The 19649-nt window shown below is 35.1% G+C and overlaps 1 protein-coding gene across 1 annotated transcript in view; it reads right to left on the reverse strand.

The window, feature by feature from the left end:
• LOC140149750 (medium-chain acyl-CoA ligase ACSF2, mitochondrial-like) overlaps positions 1-18001 on the reverse strand; it is a 53343-nt gene extending 35342 nt beyond the window's left edge. The window contains exon 1 of the mRNA XM_072171803.1: positions 17926-18001. Coding sequence (XP_072027904.1) covers positions 17926-17928 — 3 coding nt within the window. The 5' untranslated portion in view covers positions 17929-18001. The remainder of the gene's footprint in view (positions 1-17925) is intronic.
• Positions 18002-19649: the final 1648 nt, after the last annotated feature.

Raw genomic sequence — 19649 nt, forward strand, 5'->3', positions numbered from 1 at the left:
AGATAGCAAGCAAAAAAAATAAATAAAAATAAAAATAAAATTTAATTCGCGCAGAGTAACGGTGCGCGTTTTAGGATTTTTTTCGCTATATCTACTGAAGATAGTATTTAGAATCTCATCCCTAGTCATTGCATCTTTCTACTCTAGAAGTACTGTTTTACATTATTTTCTCTAAATTTTTACTTCATCATGTAGCGGCGAATTTTTTCTTTCAAATACATCAGTCCCGATTAGAAAGTTTAAAGCGATATTACAGACTCATCACTTTCCGCATCTGCCTGTTTCTCTATTTTTACCTCGTTTTCCCCCTGTTTTTTAGAAATAGCGCGGCATATAGGGCGAATGCCGATTTTTTTAATTCGCCCAGAGTAACCGTGCGCGTTTTAGGATTTTTTTCGCTATATCTATACTGATAGTTGGGATTTAGAATCTCATCCCGATTCATTGTATCTTTCTACTCTAGAAAGTTTTTCAGTATTGTCATTTTAGAAATTGAGAAAGGTTGAATATATTTTGTTAGGCCTATCTACTGATGATAGCATTTTTTAAACCTAATGAAATAATACAAAAAAAGAAGGAAATCGTAAGACTTAGCATGAGACGAGTCAGAAAGATCATTTGGTTTTTTTTTTTATTTCATGTTTGTTTGTCTGTCTATCTATTTGTTTGCTTTTTACCTACCCAAGATAGCATTTACGGTGCGATTTGCAAATCACCCGTGGCGACATGCATCATCTTCTGTGAACACGCGCGAGCCCACTTACGGCATGCATCATTTACGATCTGCATCGTTTTCTCGGAACTCGCCCGCAAACGGCTATCTTCTGAAGATAGCATTGCGGGCCTAATAAAACATCAGAAAATATTTCACAAATTTAGAAAACATCCGTTAGGACAGTTTGTTTTTGATGTGTTTTGTTTGTTTGTTTGTTTGTTTTTTCCGCTATCTACTCAAGATTTTATTTTTTTAAATAAAATACAAAAAGGTAATAAAGTTTGACAATAGAGGAAAGTAAAAACAAAAATTCCTTATCGTTTATTCTCTAATTGACCGAGGCTGCGCTATGATGATTCAGTACGGCGCGAAACGGCAAAACTGCATTGACCGGGGCTGCGAGCTTAGAGAATAATCGGCATTAGGCCGAATGCAAAGCTATAAAGAAATGTTAAAATGACGAAGCTGACCAAAATTGCTATCTTCAGAAGATAGCAAGCAAAAAACATGAAAAATAATAATATTCAAAAAAAGAAACAAAAAAAAAGAAAAATATTGCCTAACACGCGTCGAAAAAGATGAATCAGTACGGCACGAATGGCAAAACTGCATTGACCAGGGCTGCGAGCTTAGAGAAAAATCGGCATTAGGCCGACTGCAAAGCTATAAAGAAATGTTAAAATGACCAAACTGACAATAATTGCTATCTTCAGAAGGTAGCAAGCAAAAAAAATTAATAAAATAAAAATAAAATTTAATTCGCGCAGAGTAACCGTGCGCGTTTTAGGATTTTTTTCGCTATATCTACTGAAGATAGTATTTAGAATCTCATCCCTAGTCATTGCATCTTTCTACTCTAGAAATACTGTTTTACATTATTTTCTCTAAATTTTTACTTCATCATGTAGTGGCGAATTTTTTCTTTCTAATACATCAGTCCCGATTAGAAAGTTTAAAGCGATATTACAGACTCATCACTTTCCGCATCTGCCTGTTTCTCTATTTTTACCTCTTTTTCCCCCTGTTTTTTAGAAATAGCGCGGCATATAGGGCGAATGCCGATTTTTAATTCGCCCAGAGTAACCGTGCGCGTTTTAGGATTTTTTGCTCTATCTATACTGAAGTTGGCATTTAGAATCTCATCCCGATTCATTGTATCTTTCTACTCTAGAAAGTTTTTCAGTATTGTCATTTTAGAAATTGAGAAAGGTTGAATATATTTTGTTAGGCCTATCTACTGATGATAGCATTTTTAAACCTAATGAAATAATACAAAAAAGAAGGAAATCGTAAGACTTAGCATGAGACGAGTCAGAAAGATCATTTGGGTTTATTTTTTTATATTTCATGTTTGTTTGTCTGTCTGTCTGTTTCTTTGTTTTTTACCTACCCAAGATAGCATTTACGGTGCGATTTGCAAATCACCCGTGGCGACATGCATCAACTTCTGTGAACACGCGCGAGCCCACTTACGGCATGCATCATTTACGATCTGCATCATTTTCTCGGAACTCGCCCGCAAACGGCTATCTTCAGAAGATAGCAAGCAAAAAATAAATTAAAATAAAAATTAAAATTTAATTCGCGCAGAGTAACCGTGCGCGTTTTAGGATTTTTTTTCGCTATATCTACTGAAGATAGTATTTAGAATCTCATCCCTAGTCATTGCATCTTTCTACTCTAGAAGTACTGTTTTACATTATTTTCTCTAAATTTTTACTTCATCATGTAGCGGCGAATTGTTTTCTTTCTAATACATCAGTCCCGATTAGAAAGTTTAAAGCGATATTACAGACTCATCACTTTCCGCATCTGCCTGTTTCTCTATTTTTACCTCTTTTCCCCTGTTTTTAGAAATAGCGCGGCATATAAGGCGAATGCCGATTTTTTAATTCGCCCAGAGTAACCGTGCGAGTTTTAGGATTTTTAGCTATATCTATACTGATAGTTGGCATTTAGAATCTCATCCCGATTCATTGTATCTTTCTACTCTAGAAAGTTTTTCAGTATTGTCATTTTAGAAATTGAAAAAGGTTGAATATATTTTGTTAGGCCTATCTACTGATGATAGCATTTTTTAATCTAATGAAATAATACAAAAAAAGAAGGAAATCGTAAGATTTAGCATGAGACGAGTCAGAAAGATCATTTGTTATTTTTTTTTATATTTCATGTTTGTTTGTCTGTCTGTCTGTTTGTTTGTTTTTTATCTACCCAAGATAGCATTTACGGTGCGATTTGCAAATCACCCGTGGCGACATGCATCATCTTATGTGAACACACGCGAGCGCACTTACGGCATGCATCATTTACGATCTGCATCATTTTCTCGGAACTCGCCCGCAAACGGCTATCTTCTGAAGATAGCATTGCAGGCCTAATAAAACATCAGAAAATATTTCACAAATTTAGAAAACATCCGTTAGGAAAGTTTGTTTTGATGTGTTTTGTTTGTTTGTTTGTTTTTTTTCCGCTATCTACTCAAGATTTTATTTTTTAAATAAAATACAAAAGGTAATAAAGTTTGACAATAGAGGAAAGTAAAACAAAAATTCCTTATCGTTTATTCTCTAATTGACCGAGGCTGCGCTATGATGATTCAGTACGGCGCGAAACGGCAAAACTGCATTGACCGGGGCTGCGAGCTTAGAGAATAATCGGCATTAGGCCGAATGCAAAGCTATAAAGAAATGTTAAAATGACGAAGTTGACCAAAATTGCTATCTTCAGAAGATAGCAAGCAAAAAACATGAAAAATAATAATATTCAGAAAAGAAAAAAAAAAGAAAAATATTGCCTAACACGCGTCGTAGATGATGATTCAGTACGGCACGAAATGGCAAAACTGCATTGACCAGGGCTGCGAGCTTAGAGAAAAATCGGCATTAGGCCGACTGCAAAGCTATAAAGAAATGTTAAAATGACCAAACTGACAATAATTGCTATCTTCAGAAGGTAGCAAGCAAAAAAATTAATAAAAATAAAAATAAAAATTTAATTCGCGCAGAGTAACCGTGCGCGTTTTAGGATTTTTTCGCTATATCTACTGAAGATAGTATTTAGAATCTCATCCCTAGTCATTGCATCTTTCTACTCTAGAAATACTGTTTTACATTATTTTCTCTAAATTTTTACTTCATCATGTAGTGGCGAATTTTTTTTTCTAATACATCAGTCCCGATTAGAAAGTTTAAAGCGATATTACAGACTCATCACTTTCCGCATCTGCCTGTTTCTCTATTTTTACCTCTTCCCCCCCCCCTGTTTTTTAGAAATAGCGCGGCATATAGGGCGAATGCCGATTTTTAATTCGCCCAGAGTAACCGTGCGCGTTTTAGGATTTTTTTGCTATATCTATACTGAAGTTGGCATTTAGAATCTCATCCCGATTCATTGTATCTTTCTACTCTAGAAAGTTTTTCAGTATTGTCATTTTAGAAATTGAGAAAGGTTGAATATATTTTGTTAGGCCTATCTACTGATGATAGCATTTTTAAACCTAATGAAATAATACAAAAAAGAAGGAAATCATAAGACTTAGCATGAGACGAGTCAGAAAGATCATTTGGTATATTTTTTTATATTTCATGTTTGTTTGTCTGTCTGTCTGTTTCTTTGTTTTTTACCTACCCAAGATAGCATTTACGGTGCGATTTGCAAATCACCCGTGGCGACATGCATCAACTTCTGTGAACACGCGCGAGCCCACTTACGGCATGCATCATTTACGATCTGCATCATTTTCTCGGAACTCGCCCGCAAACGGCTATCTTCAGAAGATAGCAAGCAAAAAAATAAATTAAAATAAAAAATTAAAATTTAATTCGCGCAGAGTAACCGTGCGCGTTTTAGGATTTTTTTCGCTATATCTACTGAAGATAGTATTTAGAATCTCATCCCTAGTCATTGCATCTTTCTACTCTAGAAGTACTGTTTTACATTATTTTCTCTACATTTTTACTTCATCATGTAGCGGCGAATTGTTTTCTTTCTAATACATCAGTCCCGATTAGAAAGTTTAAAGCGATATTACAGACTCATCACTTTCCGCATCTGCCTGTTTCTCTATTTTTACCTCTTTTCCCCTGTTTTTAGAAATAGCGCGGCATATAAGGCGAATGCCGATTTTTTTAATTCGCCCAGAGTAACCGTGCGAGTTTTAGGATTTTTAGCTATATCTATACTGATAGTTGGCATTTAGAATCTCATCCCGATTCATTGTATCTTTCTACTCTAGAAAGTTTTTCAGTATTGTCATTTTAGAAATTGAAAAAGGTTGAATATATTTTGTTAGGCCTATCTACTGATGATAGCATTTTTTTAATCTAATGAAATAATACAAAAAAAGAAGGAAATCGTAAGATTTAGCATGAGACGAGTCAGAAAGATCATTTGTAATTTTTTTTTATATTTCATGTTTGTTTGTCTGTCTGTCTGTTTGTTTGTTTTTTATCTACCCAAGATAGCATTTACGGTGCGATTTGCAAATCACCCGTGGCGACATGCATCATCTTCTGTGAACACACGCGAGCGCACTTACGGCATGCATCATTTACGATCTGCATCATTTTCTCGGAACTCGCCCGCAAACGGCTATCTTCTGAAGATAGCATTGCAGGCCTAATAAAACATCAGAAAATATTTCACAAATTTAGAAAACATCCGTTAGGAAAGTTTGTTTTTGATGTGTTTTGTTTGTTTGTTTGTTTGTTTTTTCCGCTATCTACTCAAGATTTTATTTTTTAAATAAAATACAAAAAGGTAGAATAATCGGTATTAGGCCGAATGCAAAGCTATAAAGAAATGTTAAAATGACGAAGCTGACCAAAATTGCTATCTTCAGAAGATTGCAAGCAAAAAACATGAAAAATAATAATATTCAAAATAGAAAAAAAAAAAAAAAGATATTGCCTAACACGCGTTGTAGATGATGATTCAGTACGGCACGAAATGGCAAAACTGCATTGACCAGGGCTGCGAGCTTAGAGAAAAATCGGCATTAGGCCGACTGCAAAGCTATAAAGAAATGTTAAAATGACGAAACTGACAATAATTGCTATCTTCAGAAGATAGCAAGCAAAAAAATAAATAAAAATAAAAAATAAAAATTTATTTCGCGCAGAGTAACCGTGCGCGTTTTAGGATTTTTTTCGCTATATCTACTGAAGATAGTATTTAGAATCTCATCCCTAGTCATTGCATCTTTCTACTCTAGAAGTACTGTTTTACATTATTTTCTCTAAATTTTTACTTCATCATGTAGCGGCGAATTTTTTTTTTCTAATACATCAGTCCCAATTAGAAAGTTTAAAGCGATATTACAGACTCATCACTTTCCGCATCTGCCTGTTTCTCTATTTTTACCTCTTTTTCCACCTGTTTTTTAGAAATAGCGCGGCATATAGGGCGAATGCCGATTTTTTAATTCGCCCAGAGTAACCGTGCGCGTTTTAGGATTTTTAGCTATATCTATACTGATAGTTGGCATTTAGAATCTCATCCCGATTCATTGTATCTTTCTACTCTAGAAAGTTTGTCAGTATTGTCATTTTAGAAATTGAGAAAGGTTGAATATATTTTGTTAGGCCTATCTACTGATGATAGCATTTTTAAACCTAATGAAATAATACAAAAAAGAAGGAAATCGTAAGACTTAGCATGAGACGAGTCAGAAAGATCATTTGTTATTTTTTTTAATATTTCATGTTTGTTTGTCTGTCTGTCTGTTTGTTTGTTTTTTATCTACCCAAGATAGCATTTACGGTGCGATTTGCAAATCACCCGTGGCGACATGCATCATCTTCTGTGAACACGCGCGAGCCCACTTACGGCATGCATCATTTACGATCTGCATCATTTTCTCGGAACTCGCCCGCAAACGGCTATCTTCTGAAGATAGCATTGCGGGCCTAATAAAACATCAGAAAATATTTCACAAATTTAGAAAATATCTGTTAGGAAAGTTTGTTTTTGATGTGTTTTGTTTGTTTGTTTGTTTGTTTTTTCCGCTATCTACTCAAGATTTTATTTTTTTAAATAAAATACAAAAAGGTAAGAAAGTTTGACAATAGAGGAAAGTAAAAACAAAAATTCCTTATCGTTTATTCTCTAATTGACCGAGGCTGCGCTATGATGATTCAGTACGGCGCGAAACGGCAAAACTGCATTGACCGGGGCTGCGAGCTTAGAGAATAATCGGCATTAGGCCGAATGCAAAGCTATAAAGAAATGTTAAAATGACGAAGCTGACCAAAATTGCTATCTTCAGAAGATAGCAAGCAAAAAACATGAAAAATAATAATATTCAAAAAAGAAACAAAAAAAAAAGAAAAATATTGCCTAACACGCGTCGTAGATGATGATTCAGTACGGCACGAAATGGCAAAACTGCATTGACCAGGGCTGCGAGCTTAGAGAAAAATCGGCATTAGGCCGACTGCAAAGCTATAAAGAAATGTTAAAATGACCAAACTGACAATAATTGCTATCTTCAGAAGGTAGCAAGCAAAAAAATTAATAAAAATAAAAAATAAAAATTTAATTCGCGCAGAGTAACCGTGCGCGTTTTAGGATTTTTTTCGCTATATCTACTGAAGATAGTATTTAGAATCTCATCCCTAGTCATTGCATCTTTCTACTCTAGAAATACTGTTTTACATTATTTTCTCTAAATTTTTACTTCATCATGTAGTGGCGAATTTTTTCTTTCTAATACATCAGTCCCGATTAGAAAGTTTAAAGCGATATTACAGACTCATCACTTTCCGCATCTGCCTGTTTCTCTATTTTTACCTCTTTTTCCCCCTGTTTTTTAGAAATAGCGCGGCATATAGGGCGAATGCCGATTTTTTAATTCGCCCAGAGTAACCGTGCGCGTTTTAGGATTTTTTGCTATATCTATACTGAAGTTGGCATTTAGAATCTCATCCCGATTCATTGTATCTTTCTACTCTAGAAAGTTTTTCAGTATTGTCATTTTAGAAATTGAGAAAGGTTGAATATATTTTGTTAGGCCTATCTACTGATGATAGCATTTTTTAAACCTAATGAAATAATACAAAAAAGAAGGAAATCGTAAGACTTAGCATGAGACGAGTCAGAAAGATCATTTGGTATATTTTTTTTATATTTCATGTTTGTTTGTCTGTCTGTCTGTTTCTTTGTTTTTTACCTACCCAAGATAGCATTTACGGTGCGATTTGCAAATCACCCGTGGCGACATGCATCAACTTCTGTGAACACGCGCGAGCCCACTTACGGCATGCATCATTTACGATCTGCATCATTTTCTCGGAACTCGCCCGCAAACGGCTATCTTCAGAAGATAGCAAGCAAAAAAATAAATTAAAATAAAAAATTAAAATTTAATTCGCGCAGAGTAACCGTGCGCGTTTTAGGATTTTTTTCGCTATATCTACTGAAGATAGTATTTAGAATCTCATCCCTAGTCATTGCATCTTTCTACTCTAGAAGTACTGTTTTACATTATTTTCTCTAAATTTTTACTTCATCATGTAGCGGCGAATTGTTTTCTTTCTAATACATCAGTCCCGATTAGAAAGTTTAAAGCGATATTACAGACTCATCACTTTCCGCATCTGCCTGTTTCTCTATTTTTACCTCTTTTCCCCTGTTTTTAGAAATAGCGCGGCATATAAGGCGAATGCCGATTTTTTAATTCGCCCAGAGTAACCGTGCGAGTTTTAGGCTTTTTAGCTATATCTATACTGATAGTTGGCATTTAGAATCTCATCCCGATTCATTGTATCTTTCTACTCTAGAAAGTTTTTCAGTATTGTCATTTTAGAAATTGAAAAAGGTTGAATATATTTTGTTAGGCCTATCTACTGATGATAGCATTTTTTTAATCTAATGAAATAATACAAAAAAAGAAGGAAATCGTAAGATTTAGCATGAGACGAGTCAGAAAGATCATTTGTTATTTTTTTTTATATTTCATGTTTGTTTGTCTGTCTGTCTGTTTGTTTGTTTTTTATCTACCCAAGATAGCATTTACGGTGCGATTTGCAAATCACCCGTGGCGACATGCATCATCTTATGTGAACACACGCGAGCGCACTTACGGCATGCATCATTTACGATCTGCATCATTTTCTCGGAACTCGCCCGCAAACGGCTATCTTCTGAAGATAGCATTGCAGGCCTAATAAAACATCAGAAAATATTTCACAAATTTAGAAAACATCGGTTAGGAAAGTTTGTTTTTTGATGTGTTTTGTTTGTTTGTTTGTTTGTTTTTTCCGCTATCTACTCAAGATTTTATTTTTTAAATAAAATACAAAAGGTAATAAAGTTTGACAATAGAGGAAAGTAAAACAAAAATTCCTTATCGTTTATTCTCTAATTGACCGAGGCTGCGCTATGATGATTCAGTACGGCGCGAAACGGCAAAACTGCATTGACCGGGGCTGCGAGCTTAGAGAATAATCGGCATTAGGCCGAATGCAAAGCTATAAAGAAATGTTAAAATGACGAAGCTGACCAAAATTGCTATCTTCAGAATATAGCAAGCAAAAAACATGAAAAATAATAATATTCAAAAAAAAAAAAAAAAAAAAAGAAAAATATTGCCTAACACGCGTCGTAGATGATGATTCAGTACGGCACGAAATGGCAAAACTGCATTGACCAGGGCTGCGAGCTTAGAGAAAAATCGGCATTAGGCCGACTGCAAAGCTATAAAGAAATGTTAAAATGACCAAACTGACAATAATTGCTATCTTCAGAAGGTAGCAAGCAAAAAAATTAATAAAAATAAAAAATAAAAATTTAATTCGCGCAGAGTAACCGTGCGCGTTTTAGGATTTTTTTCGCTATATCTTCTGAAGATAGTATTTAGAATCTCATCCCTAGTCATTGCATCTTTCTACTCTAGAAATACTGTTTTACATTATTTTCTCTAAATTTTACTTCATCATGTAGTGGCGAATTTTTTCTTTCTAATACATCAGTCCCGATTAGAAAGTTTAAAGCGATATTACAGACTCATCACTTTCCGCATCTGCCTGTTTCTCTATTTTTACCTCTTTTTCCCCCTGTTTTTTAGAAATAGCGCGGCATATAGGGCGAATGCCGATTTTTAATTCGCCCAGAGTAACCGTGCGCGTTTTAGGATTTTTTGCTATATCTATACTGAAGTTGGCATTTAGAATCTCATCCCGATTCATTGTATCTTTCTACTCTAGAAAGTTTTTCAGTATTGTCATTTTAGAAATTGAGAAAGGTTGAATATATTTTGTTAGGCCTATCTACTGATGATAGCATTTTTAAACCTAATGAAATAATACAAAAAGAAGGAAATCGTAAGACTTAGCATGAGACGAGTCAGAAAGATCATTTGGTATATTTTTTTATATTTCATGTTTGTTTGTCTGTCTGTCTGTTTCTTTGTTTTTACCTACCCAAGATAGCATTTACGGTGCGATTTGCAAATCACCCGTGGCGACATGCATCAACTTCTGTGAACACGCGCGAGCCCACTTACGGCATGCATCATTTACGATCTGCATCATTTTCTCGGAACTCGCCAAACGGCTATCTTCAGAAGATAGCAAGCAATAAAATAAATTAAAATAAAAAATTAAAGTTTAATTCGCGCAGAGTAACCGTGCGCGTTTTAGGATTTTTTTCGCTATATCTACTGAAGATAGTATTTAGAATCTCATCCCTAGTCATTGCATCTTTCTACTCTAGAAGTACTGTTTTACATTATTTTCTCTACATTTTTACTTCATCATGTAGCGGCGAATTGTTTTCTTTCTAATACATCAGTCCCGATTAGAAAGTTTAAAGCGATATTACAGACTCATCACTTTCCGCATCTGCCTGTTTCTCTATTTTTACCTCTTTTCCCCCTGTTTTTTAGAAATAGCGCGGCATATAAGGCGAATGCCGATTTTTTTAATTCGCCCAGAGTAACCGTGCGAGTTTTAGGATTTTTAGCTATATCTATACTGATAGTTGGCATTTAGAATCTCATCCCGATTCATTGTATCTTTCTACTCTAGAAAGTTTTTCAGTATTGTCATTTTAGAAATTGAAAAAGGTTGAATATATTTTGTTAGGCCTATCTACTGATGATAGCATTTTTTTAATCTAATGAAATAATACAAAAAAAGAAGGAAATCGTAAGATTTAGCATGAGACGAGTCAGAAAGATCATTTGTAATTTTTTTTATATTTCATGTTTGTTTGTCTGTCTGTCTGTTTGTTTGTTTTTATCTACCCAAGATAGCATTTACGGTGCGATTTGCAAATCACCCGTGGCGACATGCATCATCTTCTGTGAACACACGCGAGCGCACTTACGGCATGCATCATTTACGATCTGCATCATTTTCTCGGAACTCGCCCGCAAACGGCTATCTTCTGAAGATAGCATTGCAGGCCTAATAAAACATCAGAAAATATTTCACAAATTTAGAAAACATCCGTTAGGAAAGTTTGTTTTTGATGTGTTTTGTTTGTTTGTTTGTTTGTTTTTTCCGCTATCTACTCAAGATTTTATTTTTAAATAAAATACAAAAAGGTAGAATAATCGGTATTAGGCCGAATGCAAAGCTATAAAGAAATGTTAAAATGACGAAGCTGACCAAAATTGCTATCTTCAGAAGATTGCAAGCAAAAAACATGAAAAATAATAATATTCAAAATAGAAAAAAAAAAAAAAAAAGATATTGCCTAACACGCGTTGTAGATGATGATTCAGTACGGCACGAAATGGCAAAACTGCATTGACCAGGGCTGCGAGCTTAGAGAAAAATCGGCATTAGGCCGACTGCAAAGCTATAAAGAAATGTTAAAATGACGAAACTGACAATAATTGCTATCTTCAGAAGATAGCAAGCAAAAAAATAAATAAAAATAAAAAATAAAATTTATTTCGCGCAGAGTAACCGTGCGCGTTTTAGGATTTTTTTCGCTATATCTACTGAAGATAGTATTTAGAATCTCATCCCTAGTCATTGCATCTTTCTACTCTAGAAGTACTGTTTTACATTATTTTCTAAATTTTACTTCATCATGTAGCGGCGAATTTTTTCTTTCTAATACATCAGTCCCAATTAGAAAGTTTAAAGCGATATTACAGACTCATCACTTTCCGCATCTGCCTGTTTCTCTATTTTTACCTCTTTTTCCCCTGTTTTTAGAAATAGCGCGGCATATAGGGCGAATGCCGATTTTTAATTCGCCCAGAGTAACCGTGCGCGTTTTAGGATTTTTAGCTATATCTATACTGATAGTTGGCATTTAGAATCTCATCCCGATTCATTGTATCTTTCTACTCTAGAAAGTTTGTCAGTATTGTCATTTTAGAAATTGAGAAAGGTTGAATATATTTTGTTAGGCCTATCTACTGATGATAGCATTTTTTAAACCTAATGAAATAATACAAAAAAAGAAGGAAATCGTAAGACTTAGCATGAGACGAGTCAGAAAGATCATTTGTTATTTTTTTTAATATTTCATGTTTGTTTGTCTGTCTGTCTGTTTGTTTGTTTATTATCTACCCAAGATAGCATTTACGGTGCGATTTGCAAATCACCCGTGGCGACATGCATCATCTTCTGTGAACACGCGCGAGCCCACTTACGGCATGCATCATTTACGATCTGCATCATTTTCTCGAACTCGCCCGCAAACGGCTATCTTCTGAAGATAGCATTGCGGGCCTAATAAAACATCAGAAAATATTTCACAAATTTAGAAAATACGTCTGTTAGGAAAGTTTTTTTGAATGGTTTTGTTTGTTTGTTTGTTTGTTTTTTCCGCTATCTACTCAAGATTTTATTTTTTTAAATAAAATACAAAAAGGTAAGAAAGTTTGACAATAGAGGAAAGTAAAAACAAAAATTCCTTATCGTTTATTCTCTAATTGACCGAGGCTGCGCTATGATGATTCAGTACGGCGCGAAACGGCAAAACTGCATTGACCGGGGCTGCGAGCTTAGAGAATAATCGGCATTAGGCCGAATGCAAAGCTATAAAGACACGTTTAGATGGCGAGGCTTACGAAGATTGCTATCTTCAGAAGATTGCAAGCAAAAAACAGGACAAATAATAATATTCAAAAAAGAAAAAAAAAATATTGCCTAACACGCGTTGTAGATGATGATTCAGTACGGCACGAAATGGCAAAAATGCATTGACCAGGGCTGCGAGCTTAGAGAAAAAACGGCATTAGGCCGACTGCAAAGCTATAAAGAAATGTTAAAATGACGAAACTGATAATAATTGCTATCTTCAGAAGATAGCAAGCGAAAAAATAAATAAAAATAAAAAATAAAAATTTAATTCGCGCAGAGTAACCGTGCGCGTTTTAGGATTTTTTTTTCGCTATATCTACTGAAGATAGTATTTAGAATCTCATCCCTAGTCATTGCATCTTTCTACTCATTTTTCTACGTTTTACATTATTTTCTCTACATTTTTACTTCATCATGTAGCGGCGAATTTTTTTCTTTCTAATACATCAGTCCCGATTAGAAAGTTTAAAGCGATATTACAGACTCATCACTTTCCGCATCTGCCTGTTTCTCTATTTTTACCTCTTCCCCCCCCCCTGTTTTTTAGAAATAGCGCGGCATATAGGGCGAATGCCGATTTTTAATTCGCCCAGAGTAACCGTGCGCGTTTTAGGATTTTTAGCTATATCTATACTGATAGTTGGCATTTAGAATCTCATCCCGATTCATTGTATCTTTCTACTCTAGAAAGTTTTTCAGTATTGTCATTTTAGAAATTGAGAAAGGTTGAATATATTTTGTTAGGCCTATCTACTGATGATAGCATTTTTTAAACCTAATGAAATAATACAAAAAAGAAGGAAATCGTAAGACTTAGCATGAGACGAGTCAGAAAGATCATTTGGTATTTTTTTTTTTTTTTTTTGTTTGTTTGTCTGTCTGTCTGTCTGTTTGTTTTTTATCTACCCAAGATAGCATTTACGGTGCGATTTGCAAATCACCCGTGGCGACATGCATCATCTTCTGTGAACACACGCGAGCGCACTTACGGCATGCATCATTTACGATCTGCATCATTTTCTCGAACTCGCCCGCAAACGGCTATCTTCTGAAGATAGCATTGCAGGCCTAATAAAACATCAGAAAATATTTCACAAATTTAGAAAACATCCGTTAGGAAAGTTTGTTTTTGATGTGTTTTGTTTGTTTGTTTGTTTGTTTTTTTCGCTATCTACTCAAGATTTTATTTTTAAATAAAATACAAAAGGTAGAATAATCGGTATTAGGCCGAATGCAAAGCTATAAAGAAATGTTAAAATGACGAAGCTGACCAAAATTGCTATCTTCAGAAGATAGCAAGCAAAAAACATGAAAAATAATAATATTCAAAATAGAAAAAAAAAAAAAAAAAAGATATTGCCTAACACGCGTTGTAGATGATGATTCAGTACGGCACGAAATGGCAAAACTGCATTGACCAGGGCTGCGAGCTTAGAGAAAAATCGGCATTAGGCCGACTGCAAAGCTATAAAGAAATGTTAAAATGACGAAACTGACAATAATTGCTATCTTCAGAAGATAGCAAGCAAAAAAATAAATAAAAATAAAAAATAAAAATTTATTTCGCGCAGAGTAACCGTGCGCGTTTTAGGATTTTTTTCGCTATATCTACTGAAGATAGTATTTAGAATCTCATCCCTAGTCATTGCATCTTTCTACTCTAGAAGTACTGTTTTACATTATTTTCTCTAAATTTTTACTTCATCATGTAGCGGCGAATTTTTTTCTTTCTAATACATCAGTCCCAATTAGAAAGTTTAAAGCGATATTACAGACTCATCACTTTCCGCATCTGCCTGTTTCTCTATTTTTACCTCTTTTTCCCCCTGTTTTTTAGAAATAGCGCGGCATATAGGGCGAATGCCGATTTTTTAATTCGCCCAGAGTAACCGTGCGCGTTTTAGGATTTTTAGCTATATCTATACTGATAGTTGGCATTTAGAATCTCATCCCGATTCATTGTATCTTTCTACTCTAGAAAGTTTGTCAGTATTGTCATTTTAGAAATTGAGAAAGGTTGAATATATTTTGTTAGGCCTATCTACTGATGATAGCATTTTTAAACCTAATGAAATAATACAAAAAAGAAGGAAATCGTAAGACTTAGCATGAGACGAGTCAGAAAGATCATTTGTTATTTTTTTTTAATATTTCATGTTTGTTTGTCTGTCTGTCTGTTTGTTTGTTTTTTATCTACCCAAGATAGCATTTACGGTGCGATTTGCAAATCACCCGTGGCGACATGCATCATCTTCTGTGAACACGCGCGAGCCCACTTACGGCATGCATCATTTACGATCTGCATCATTTTCTCGGAACTCGCCCGCAAACGGCTATCTTCTGAAGATAGCATTGCGGGCCTAATAAAACATCAGAAAATATTTCACAAATTTAGAAAATATCTGTTAGGAAAGTTTGTTTTGATGTGTTTTGTTTGTTTGTTTGTTTGTTTTTTCCGCTAAATACTCAAGATTTTATTTTTTTAAATAAAATACAAAAAGATAATAAAGTTTGACAATAGAGGAAAGTAAAAACAAAAATTCCTTATCGTTTATTCTCTAATTGACCGAGGCTACGCTATGATGATTCAGTACGGCGCGAAACGGCAAAACTGCATTGACCGGGGCTGCGAGCTTAGAGAATAATCGGCATTAGGCCGAATGCAAAGCTATAAAGAAATGTTAAAATGACGAAGCTGACCAAAATTGCTATCTTCAGAAGATTGCAAGCAAAAAACATGAAAAATAATAATATTCAAAAAAAAAAGAAAAAAAAATATTGCCTAACACGCGTTGTAGATGATGATTCAGTACGGCACGAAATGGCAAAAATGCATTGACCAGGGCTGCGAGCTTAGAGAAAAAACGGCATTAGGCCGACTGCAAAGCTATAAAGAAATGTTAAAATGACGAAACTGACAATAATTGCTATCTTCAGAAGATAGCAAGCGAAAAAATAAATAAAAATACAAAATAAAAATTTAATTCGCGCAGAGTAACCGTGCGCGTTTTAGGATTTTTTTCGCTATATCTACTGAAGATAGTATTTAGAATCTCATCCCGAGTCATTGCATCTTTCTACTCTAGAAGTAATGTTTTACATTATTTTCTCTACATTTTTACTTCATCATGTAGCGGCGAATTTTTTCTTTCTAATACATCAGTCCCGATTAGAAAGTTTAAAGCGATATTACAGACTCATCACTTTCCGCATCTGCCTGTTTCTCTATTTTTACCTCTTCCCCCCTGTTTTTTAGAAATAGCGCGGCATATAGGGCGAATGCCGATTTTTAATTCGCCCAGAGTAACCGTGCGCGTTTTAGGATTTTTAGCTATATCTATACTGATAGTTGGCATTTAGAATCTCATCCCGATTCATTGTATCTTTCTACTCTAGAAAGTTTTTCAGTATTGTCATTTTAGAAATTGAGAAAGGTTGAATATATTTTGTTAGGCCTATCTACTGATGATAGCATTTTTAAACCTAATGAAATAATACAAAAAAGAAGGAAATCGTAAGACTTAGCATGAGACGAGTCAGAAAGATCATTTGGTATTTTTTTTTATATTTCATGTTTGTTTGTCTGTCTGTCTGTCTGTTTGTTTTTTATCTACCCAAGATAGCATTTACGGTGCGATTTGCAAATCACCCGTGGCGACATGCATCATCTTCTGTGAACACGCGCGAGCCCACTTACGGCATGCATCATTTACGATCTGCATCATTTTCTCGGAACTCGCCCGCAAACGGCTATCTTCTGAAGATAGCATTGCGGGCCTAATAAAACATCAGAAAATATTTCACAAATTTAGAAAATATCTGTTAGGAAAGTTTGTTTTTGATGTGTTTTGTTTGTTTGTTTGTTTGTTTTTTCCGCTATCTACTCAAGATTTTATTTTTTTTAAATAAAATACAAAAAGGTAAGAAAGTTTGACAATAGAGGTAAGTAAAAACAAAAATTCCTTATCGTTTATTCTCTAATTGACCGAGGCTGCGCTATGATGATTCAGTACGGCGCGAAACGGCAAAACTGCATTGACCGGGGCTGCGAGCTTAGAGAATAATCGGCATTAGGCTGAATGCAAAGCTATAAAGAAATGTTAAAATGACGAAGCTGACCAAAATCTTCAGAAGATTGCAAGCAAAATACATGAAAAATAATAATATTCAAAAAAAGAAACAAAAAAAAAAGAATAATATTGCCTAACACGCGTCGTAGATGATGATTCAGTACGGCACGAAATGGCACAACTGCATTGACCAGGGCTGCGAGCTTAGAGAAAAATCGGCATTAGGCCGACTGCAAAGCTATAAAGAAATGTTAAAATGACGAAACTGACAATAATTGGTATCTTCATAAGATAGCAAGCAAAAAAATAAATATAAATAAAAAATAAAAATTTAATTCGCCCTGAGTAACCGTGCGCGTTTTAGGATTTTTCGCTATATCTATACTGAAGTTGGCATTTAGAATCTCATCCCGATGCATTGTATCTTTCTACTCTAGAAAGATTTTCAGTATTGTCATTTTAGAAATTGAGAAAGGTTGATTATATTTTGTTAGGCCTATCTACTGATGATAGCATTTTTAAACCTAATGAAATAATACAAAAAAAAGAAGGAAATCGTAAGACTTAGCATGAGACGCGTCACGAAAGATCATTTGGGTGTTTTTTTTTATATTTCATGTTTGTTTGTCTGTCTGTCTGTCTGTCTGTCTGTCTGTCTGTTTGTTTGTTTGTTTGTTTGTTTGTTTGTTTTTTTCTTGTTTAACACGTTTGGTCCTTAAGGACACACATTAACAGCTTTAAATTTCACCTGTGAAAAAAACAATGAGATCATACATACAAGATGCACAAGCCAGGCCGATAATTTGAGAATGATATTTCAAAAATTAACAGTCTCAGCCGGGGTTCGCAACGCTTACCACACAAGAAATCTGTTTCACATTCAAAACGCTAGTATGACGATTTAATCATTTAAATAATTGGGTGTAGACATGGTAGAGAAAATGATGGTAAAGGGCCTTGTCTATGTGCACACTACGATGGCAAAGCCGGGGTTCTAACCCGGAACCTTCTGAACTAGAGCCAAAACCCTCAATATTAAATAAACATGATAATACCAATCTATGCAATATTCGTAAAAGCAAAGCATAATTACCATAACATTGTTGACTGCAGGATGTTGATCTAAAACTTTCTCCAAATCTCCGGGAGCTATGTTGACCCCTTTCTTTATAATTCGTTCCTGTGGGTCCGAAATTACATTTTTGTTTATAAATTAATTTACCATCCTATATGCTAGCTTATCATGTAATCTGATTACCAGTGGCGGCACCATGAATTTCTATCGGGGGCATGGGGAAAAAGTGAATTTCAGTGGGGGGCAAAATTGATCATTTTGGGTCAAAATTGGCGAAAAAATAGAAACTTACTTAATTTTGGGTTTTTTTGCCTCAAAAGTGGAGGGGGGGACAAACGGGGGGGGGGGCAAGATAAATATTGGGGTAATGCACCCCTGCTCCCCTCGTAGCGCCGCCACTGCTGATTACAAGTACATCTGTATTAAGTTACGGAAACTACAGAAAATTATGTTTAAATTAGTTTTAAATGAATCTGAATCTGAATTAAGACGACACATAATTATTCTTTGAAAATCACTTCCTTGATCAAATCATTCCGTTTATTCGTAATATTAATAATCTAAACTTTACCGCTTTTCTTCCGACAATTCGAGTATAGCCATTTTCATCCAGAGTTCCGAGATCCCTGTTGAGGAAAACATTATGGCTATATCATGAACGGATTTGGAATATTCTTGGTTTATATGACGTACTTTTACAAAGCATTTTTAAGTTCTCGCTACGTGGCCAATAGAGTACTGTGTCTAAATTAAAAAGTCTTGCTTGCATTTCAACAGTAAGTTTTTAAAGTTTTGGATATCATCAGTAAAATAAAAAGAAAAAGAAGAAAGCACTAATCTCCCTTGCACTACTAATATTTCCAAGAACTTGAAGTCCAAATATCCTCGGTGTGTCGGTGTGTTTTCACGTCAAGTACTCAAAAAGTCGGTAACACCGAACAAGTGTTAAAATGGTTCAAGTTGTGAGGACTTAAGCTATAGAGGGGGTAGTTGACCTCATTTTCGCCGTTTAACGAGGTTTCCGTGTTGGAAAAAAAATCTTTGGTGACAAAATCAATTCATGGTACATTTGCGCGAGAAGCGCCCGAAAAATTGACGATGTTGAAGCTAAACTGGTGCAGTATGATACAAAAGTGGAATAAATTCACACAAAGCGCACAAACATTGGCACTTTTATATATGGCCAAATATGAGGTTAATTTGGCCTATAAATACATTTGGATCCCCCCTGAATATACGCCTATGCCCATGCTAATCTTGCAAAATCATTAGTTCTTTGTCCACATCACCTCAACGCGCCTAGCTAACATCATTGTAGTCTCTCTTTCTCCGGGCTCTTTCTCTCCCCATCCTCTCTCTCCTTCCTCTCCCTTCCCCTTTTTTCTCCTATTCTTTCTTCCTTTCTCTCTTTCTTTTTTCCTTTTTTTTTTTGATCGCCAGGGATGTCGCACCCCACCCCTCCATGGCGACGGCCCTGTGTGAAAATTATCTTTGGACCTTCATTTTATTGGTACTTTGCTTACCCTGTGTGATACCAACCAGTCGACCTCTTGACTGCCTTTGTCGTGTCGTCCTCTCCCCAATAATACATAAATAATGACCGGCCTCGAAAGCACATTTCTCCTGGTGTATTGATAGGTACGATTTGCTCATCCGGTCCTATTATCTTCATCTGGTTTTAGTATCAAATAAGAGTATAATAATGATTCAATAATGATAAGATATAATGTGTATGTTTAAAC

Source organism: Amphiura filiformis, chromosome 4, assembly GCF_039555335.1.
Source record: "Amphiura filiformis chromosome 4, Afil_fr2py, whole genome shotgun sequence".
In the NCBI taxonomy this organism is placed as follows: domain Eukaryota; kingdom Metazoa; phylum Echinodermata; class Ophiuroidea; order Amphilepidida; family Amphiuridae; genus Amphiura; species Amphiura filiformis.